Source organism: Limulus polyphemus, unplaced genomic scaffold, assembly GCF_000517525.1.
Source record: "Limulus polyphemus unplaced genomic scaffold, Limulus_polyphemus-2.1.2 Scaffold646, whole genome shotgun sequence".
Classification (NCBI taxonomy): Eukaryota; Metazoa; Arthropoda; class Merostomata; order Xiphosura; family Limulidae; genus Limulus; species Limulus polyphemus.
Window position 1 is genome coordinate 414,157 of NW_013666256.1, and position 8,162 is coordinate 422,318.

At 32.2% G+C, this 8,162-nt stretch overlaps 2 protein-coding genes across 3 annotated transcripts in view; both read left to right on the forward strand.

Annotated features, from left to right (window-relative positions):
* The window catches only part of LOC111085831, a 78,596-nt gene that overhangs the window by 63,197 nt on the left and 7,237 nt on the right, over positions 1-8,162 (forward strand). The window contains exon 12 of the mRNA XM_022386201.1: positions 2,422-2,649. Within this exon, the coding sequence (XP_022241909.1) occupies positions 2,422-2,649 (228 nt within the window). The remainder of the gene's footprint in view (positions 1-2,421; positions 2,650-8,162) is intronic.
* LOC111085833 overlaps positions 2,658-8,162 on the forward strand; it is a 9,426-nt gene continuing 3,921 nt past the window's right edge. For both annotated transcript variants that reach the window (XM_022386209.1, XM_022386208.1), the window contains exons 1-3: positions 2,658-3,374; positions 5,062-5,176; positions 6,883-7,001. In XM_022386209.1, the coding sequence (XP_022241917.1) occupies positions 2,679-3,374; positions 5,062-5,176; positions 6,883-7,001 (930 nt within the window). In that variant the 5' untranslated portion in view covers positions 2,658-2,678. The remainder of the gene's footprint in view (positions 3,375-5,061; positions 5,177-6,882; positions 7,002-8,162) is intronic.

Consider the following 8,162-nt stretch of genomic DNA (forward strand, 5'->3'; position numbering starts at 1 on the left):
CATAGAACAGTAAATAAAGAAGTAAAGCAAACAATTAACTCTTCTAGTTAAACCTTTGTACTTGGTTGCTGCTTAATAATTTTTTTAAGTTTTATATATACATTTGAATAACCAAAAAATCATAAATTACTATATCAATACCATAGAATTACACTGTAATTTATCAAGCTTAGTAACTAAGCTATATTTCAGTCATTACCTTCCTCCTTGAAATATTGGTTCAAAAGAAAGAAGTGGCATCCAAACACATTAAAATGGCTGAGAAAAACCACTAGGAAGACATTCTGAGCTTCTGATTGGTTGTTCATGTCATATATAGAAGTAAGTGTATATAAGGGAGTGTTTCCAAAATGGAAAGAGGTGGACAGGGTGCCACTATATTTGATTTATTACATGGGCAATATCTTAGCAAACTGAAAAGATAAGAAGCTCTTATTTTATATTCTAGCTTGTCAATATTAGTAATTTGAGCTCCTAATTTGTACAAGACTATAGACTTAGTATTTTGACATCACAAACATCCGATTTGAACCAGTGCTGCATTGAATATACCACATGTCCCACAAAAATCAATATTTAACTGTGTTTTTTTTATTTACTTTTAAATTAAGAAATCATGTAAGATATAATATTCAAATTTGAATTATAATCTACAGTTTGGTATCAAACTTATTGACTTAAATTCATGAAATAATAGTTGAATAAAATTTTGAATACGAGTCAACAAATGCGATGACATGGCCTTTCACCTGTGACCCATCTGGAAAGGGATATAGGCTTACTTATTGCTGTCAGGTTTTATGTATTTATGAGCTTGGCTGGATTCTTTACAGTAGTGTATGTGACTTGTTGGTGATAAATTTCAACAATGAACAAACAGCACACAGTCCACTTGTTTTAAAATATTATATTAAAAGAAGTCAAACATATATGCAAATGTTCCTTACACTGTTGGTTATAACACTTGTATCCAGAGCTTTAAATAATTTGTCAAAATCTACACTGGCTGGTTCAGTTACTTTAGAACACAATTGACAAGGCAAATTATTTCTTCCTACTCTGTTATTACAATACAATCTGTGATAATTTCACTTTAAAAAATCACCACTATATGCTCTTTATGGTTAAACTCACAATCATGCAGTCTAGATCTAACTTTTGAGCTACATTTTCAATGCATATTTATACCCCTACAGAGGTCTAGAACATTCCACAAACTACTAGATATTGTGATGCAATAATACTTAAAACAACGAGTAAAACTCGAAAGGTTCTAGTAACACGGTGCAATAATGTAGGAATCACCAATTCATAACTAGTGCACTACAGAATGTATGATTTGTAAAGCTACATAAACAAGCTTGTGATAAACTATCGTTCCTAAAAAAATAACTAAATTTAACATTCTTGCTATATAAACTGTCTAAATCATAACACTCGCATAACTTAAACTGAAAGAGTTATGTATATCTAACAACTGTACATGACATTCCATGTGAGGCCAAATTAGTGGTTAGGTGAGGTAGCAAACATTTGGAAGCTATTTTTTAATAAAACTCACTCTGATTAAGTAAAGTAGAAAACATTTGTACAATAATTTTCAATGATACTTATTCTTAATTATGTAAAGTAATACTAGGGTGTAAACATTCAGAAGAAAGTTTTTGTAATTACACACATTAAAAAAGAAAGATAGTAAACATTTAGAATAAATTTTTTTAATGACACTTTCATTAGGTAAGGTAGTAAACATCTGTAACAGATTTCCTCAGTGGTACTTACTTTTATTGCATAAGGTAATATGCATAAAGGAAAAGGTTTTTATGACACTTTTACCAGGTATAGCTGAAAACATTTAAAGATAATTTTAATGATGTTTACTCTTAGGGTAGTATACATTTGGAAGAGATTTTTTAATTGATACTTTCATTAGGTAAGATAGTAAACATTTGGAGAATATATTATAAATGATGCTTTCATTATGCATTAAAGGTAGAAATCATTGTGGAGAAATTCTTTTAATAATACTTTCATTTAATAAGGTATAACATTTGGAAAAGATTTTGTTATGACTTACTTCCACTTGATCTGTAGTATACATTTAGAGGATATTTTGTAATGAAACTTAGGTAGGAAATAAATATTTGGAAGAGGTTTTTTATTGATACTTGATCTCATTATATATGGTAGTAAATATCTGGAAGATATTTTTCTAATGGTACTTACTCTCATTGGGTAGGACAGTGAATATTTGGAGCATGCTTCTTAATGATATTTCATTTAATAAAGTAGTAAAATTTGGAAGAGGTTTCCTAATGATACTTACTTTGATTAATTAAGGTAGTAATAATTTGGAAACAAGTTTTTTAATGATGCTCTTTTGGTAAGGTAATGAACTTTAATAGGTTATACTACTTGTAGGTTCTGTATTAATCCATGTATCACAAAACAACCATGACAAATTAAACCAGTTCATGGAAGAGGAGAGGGACTGCCGTAATTCTCCAATCAAAAAGACTTCTGGTGATGAAAAAGACCTAGATATCTCACCTTTCTGTATGGGCCTCTCACCATGTGTGTGGGACATGTCATGGCTGCAGACGACTTTCAGTGTTTCATCAAATTCTTCGTCTTCTGATATCTGCAGTTCTGTAACAAAATTGGAAAAGGAAAATAATATGTACACTAATGTAAAAGATCATTACACCAGTAAAATAATATGTGCACCATTTCAGTATGGACTATCTCCAGTGTCCAAAGACCCATCGTATCTCACACCTGTTGTTGATATAAAGAGCTCAGTCTCAAATGGAGAGGAAGCAACTTGGTGTGATCTAGACTGCAAGAATTTTTCTACTATGTGTTTCAAACACAATCAGACATTTTCTCCAAGTGAAATAATGTATTCTCTGACTGATTACAGTTCTTCCAAGAACCGCCACTTTCAGAATGAGATACTTGATATTTGCTGTGGATCTCCGTTGAGAAGCGCCAGCCTTCAGGGTAATGATAATCAGCAAAAAAAGGAAAGAGTGTATATAAAATCTAATAACAGTAGTAATTCATGCTCCTGCTTAGGCCTTTTACAAAAATGTCCAAGCACTTTAAACCACCAAGAAGTTCCTACACCACTGAAAGCCTGTGGTAAGTTTGCTACTGAGGAACAGAAATCAAGAGATGTATCACAGTTTAGTTCCAACACACAGCAGAATCAAGAAGAGAAAAAGAAGTATTTGGTGAAGATAAAAGATGATAGTGACTTGCCCCTTACACCTTCTTCTAGTGGACATTTTAGTCCATCTTTCATGACCTTACCATATTATTTTTCATCTAACCCTCCCACCCCAGAAATTATTAGTCAGTTGTCTGTTCGAGTGAGTAGCAAATCAAATATCACATAATAATTAATACTGCAGTTAGTACATTTTAGATAATTGAAATTAAATCTAACATTTTTCAGATTATTTGAAATCCCAATTAATACTCTTCAGACTTTAATTCATATCTGAGCTAACAATAATTAACATTACAGGCAATTTTCTTGGGTTAATTAATACTAATAGTACTTCTCCAAACTTTATTCAAAATTCTAATTAGCATGTAAATTGATGATAGAATTTCAAAGCTTAGAGTTTAAACTAAATAATTTAATTTAGATTATCATTATTTGTTGTTGTTTTTATTTTAGCTGCTCAACTGATCTTTTGACCTGCATATTATTATTTTTTGATAATATTACTGATCATAGACAGTAGTCAGAACTATTTTCGTGATACCAAATAATGATGTGATATTTTCTTTTACTACATCTTTCCAAATATCGGTAAACCACATTTGATCTTCATCAATACTGATTTTTTTGTAAGCAAACTATTTTTCACTGTTTAGGGAAAAGTAGCATATTTTTGTGTTTCTTTAGAAGAATTTGCAAGTATTTCTGTGATAGAATTTCTCAATGTTCATGTGATAGAATCCCTAAGTGTTCCTACAATAGAATTCTGCAATATTCTTGTGATAGAATTTTCCAGTGTTCTTGTGATAGAGTTTCACAGTTTTCAGCAACAGAAGTCCTCAGTGTTCCTTTAATAGAATTTATCTGTTTTCTTATGATAATATTCAATTGTGTCCTGTGATAGAATTTTTCAGCTATTTGGTAGAATTCATTGGTTTCCTGTGAACATATTCCCCACTGTTAATATATTATAATTCTTCAGTCTTCCTGTGATAGGATTCCATAGTTTTCATATGACAGAATTTCTCAGTTCTTGTGATAGAATATGTTTCTTTTTGCAACAGAATTATTCAATTTTTTGTGATAGAACTTCTGAATGTTTCTGGGATAGAATTTTTAAGGTTCCTGTGACAGGATTCCTCAGTGTTCTTTTGATAGAAATACTAATTGATTTTATGTGTTCCTGAGATAGAATTGCTGAGTGTTTCTGTGATATAATTCTTCAATGTTTCTGTAATATAATTTTTTATGATTCCTGTGATAGAATATTTCATTTTTCCTGTAACAGAATTATTCATAGTTCCTTTGATAGAATTTCTCTGTTTTTCTGTGACAGAATTCTCCAGTTTTCCTGTAATAAAATTACTCAGTGTTCCTACTGAAGAATTCCCCAGTGTACAATAGAAATTGTCATTGTTCCTATAGTAGAATTATCTGGTGTTTCTTTGAAAGAATTATCCAGTGTTCATGTGATAAAATTCCTCAGGATTCTTGGGACAGAATTTCTCAAATTTTTCTGCAATAGAATTTATCAGTTTTCCTGTGATAGATCAACTTCTAAATGCTCTTGTGATAGGATTTCTTGAAGTTCTTGTCATAAAATTCCTCAGTTTTCTTATGGTAGAATTATCCAGTGCTCATATGATAGAATTTGCCAGTTCTCCAGTGTTAAAAAATTTGTTCATGTTGTAATTTTCTTTAAGCAACTCAATTTTAGAAACTTATGTATTTGTATATTTGAAGATAAGTTTATATATCTTAGTATTTTCAAAGGAAATTTTAAACTAATATTGTTATATTATTACTGTAATTTGCACATCAATTCTCAGTCATCAGTTTTGAAAGAAGAAAGTTCACCCTGTATATGTCCCAGTGGAAGTCAGTGTGAAAGCCAGAGAAGTACTTTCTACACACGAGATGCAGACCCAATCTTAACTTCTGCAAGTATGCCAAATTTGATATTTCAGAGTTATTTTTCTTTTATAGTGTGCTAATTTTCATCTACAAGTGTTAAAGCACTTTTACTCCAGTTTAGAGGTTTAATTTTTACAATATATGACAAATGAATATTGACTTTTGGTCAAAGCAAGCTTCCTATGTAGATCAGAACTAAACATCAACCTAATGATGAGTATAGCTAATTAATCATTCTGTTCTTAGAGTGCACTGTTTCATGAGCTGAGTACTCTTAGTTAGTAATATTTTCAGCCTAAATCCCAATAACGTTTCACAAGCACAAGATTTAGCCATCTTAGGAGATTTCAGCTAGTCCTCAGTAAAAACTTTATAATAAGAACAAATGTATCAAACATTTTAAGTAGTACTGGTAATAAAAGTAATGTGAAAGAGAGTATATAGCATATTTTACTTATGAAATACATAAACTCTAGTGACGTATAACACATTGCTTATGTTGCCTTCAACATAGTGAAACCTATAACCCAATAATACCCAAAAGACTAAAAAATGGTGTATTAGTGGCAACATTTTTCCTTACCTGAAAATGTATTTCAGATACATATAAACCTCTGCATCACAAAGAGCTGTTATCTTGGCACTCTGCCATATAAGTTTCTGTGTTGAACAAAGCTCCCATCTCTATACGTGTTAATGTGTATTACTCCAGCCTATGATATAATCATCAATAGACAATAGCCTTCCACCAATAGGAGGGTGACACATCCATTGTGTGCAGTATTCCCTATGAGAACTAATATTTAAACAAAGGCTCATTCTTGGTGATTGTTTGTTTGTTTGGAATTAAGCACAAAGCTACAGAATGGGCTATCTGTGCTCTGCCCACCACGGGTATCGAAACCCGGTTTCTAGTATTTCACAGACCATGGAGTTAACATGAGGGGCTCATTCTTCATGAGGCAAACTAAGTGCCTGGAAATTGGGAGAATGGGTGGGAGATGGTGCAGAGAGGTGAGTTTCTATCTGAAATACATTTTCAGATAAGGGAAATATTAACTTCAAAGACATTACTCACCTTTCTGTAACTAAAAAGAGTTATAATCCCACATTGAAGGTAGTGGAGGGGCAAGTGCAGAGATAGAAATTACAGAGATATGCTTCTTTCTGATAACAGTATCAGAAAGGGAAAAAACCTATGGAGTGAGAAACCCACAAGACAAGGGTTAGACTAGTGGGGCAGCATGCAATGGAAAACTGCATCCATCTCAAGCAGGGACTACTCTTCACCTGCAAGAGTGGTAGAGCAAAATATGTCAAACGATTCATTTGCTAGGTTCTAATGTGTAGCTAAGTTGGGTGGAAGGTCAGATAGACCTTTCACTCTCCCACAAGCAAACAGCTGAGCATGAGTGTGTAGCGTGCCTAGTGTTACAAGTCAGGCTATTCCATTATTTACATGAGATACTCACCACACAAAATCAGATGGAGGGAGCATTTCTCTTGTGTCACTATTATACACCTAATAAAACTGATTTTTAGATATTAAAGGGCCCTCATTGTTAATGATATTTTTGGCCATATCCATATGTTTCCAAAATTTGTGTGTCAGATCTTCAGTTAGTTTATCGTATTTTCCAATAATATATTTATAGCTCATGTGTTAAAAATAAAATATTTTTAATTTTCATGGATACAATAAAAATATTAAAGTATATTTATGTTTGTCTGCCAAGACTTCACTCTTCAGCTAGACAAAGTAACAGCTCTTAAGGAAATGAAAAAAAAGAAACAGGAAAATGAATCTGAACAGCTTTCTTACTCAGATGCTGATCTTACTTCTTCTTCAGTACAGGTAAAGTTTCAGTATATTATAAACTGTTATGATCTATACTTTGATCAAGTACTAAGTTACATTAAATTATAAATTTGCCAAAGTTTAAAATTTTATTGGATAGTTAACATGGTTTCACTAAAATAAAGTCTTCCATTAATCTTTTAACATTCTTTGAAAACATTACTGCTTACGTATATAAGCGTAAAGTGTAGATTTGGTGCATCTGGATTTTCAGGAAGCCTATGACAAGGTGCCATATGAAAAGCTTGTAAAAAATGATCTCTAGTTGTGAGGTATAAGTTAGCTAATTGGATAGAAGAGTAGCTGGATAGAAGAAAGCACAGGGTTGTTATAAATGGAGTTCAGTCAAACTGAATTAATGTCAAAAATAAGGTACCTCAGGGCTCACTCTTAGGACCTTTGCTCTTTTTGATTTACATCAGTGAGATAGAGGAAGGAATGGTCAATAAATTGCTTAAATTTGCTGATGATATTAAGGTCTTGGGTGTTGCTAACTGTGAAGAGGGTGCTGCTGATTTACAAAAGGATTCAGATCATTTAGTGAGTTGGGCAAATAAATGGCAGATGAGTTTTAATTATAATTAATGCCAGATAATGCATGTGGGTTATCATGACCTTAACAATGTCATGAAAGAAAGGAATCTTGGTGTAATGGTTGATAAGTCTCTTAAGCCACCCAATCAGTGTGCTGCTGCTTCTGGTGGGGCAAATAGGAATTTAGATTGTGGCTACAGAAATATTGAATACAAGTCTAAAGAGGTTATAATTTCATTGTATAGATCACTTATTAAACCATATTTGGAGTATTATGTTCAGTCTTGGGCTCCTTACATTAGGAAGGACATTGAATTTTTGGAAAGAATTCAAAGGAAGGTTACTAGAATGGTTACCTGGGATGGATGGGCTATCATATAAGGAAAGATTAAGATCTCTGAAATTGTTTTCTCTTGAAAAAAAAGAAGAGTTAGAGAGGATCTCATTGAGGTGTTTAATATTGTAAAGGGAATTGAATGTGTTGATACATCATCTTTTTTCATACTTAAAGGCAACAATAGTAGGACTAGGAGACACAAATATAAATTTTGGCTAGGTAGGAGTCATCTTCTGCTAAGACAGTTTTATTTTTCTAACAGGGTGGTTGGGCTTTGGATTGGGTTG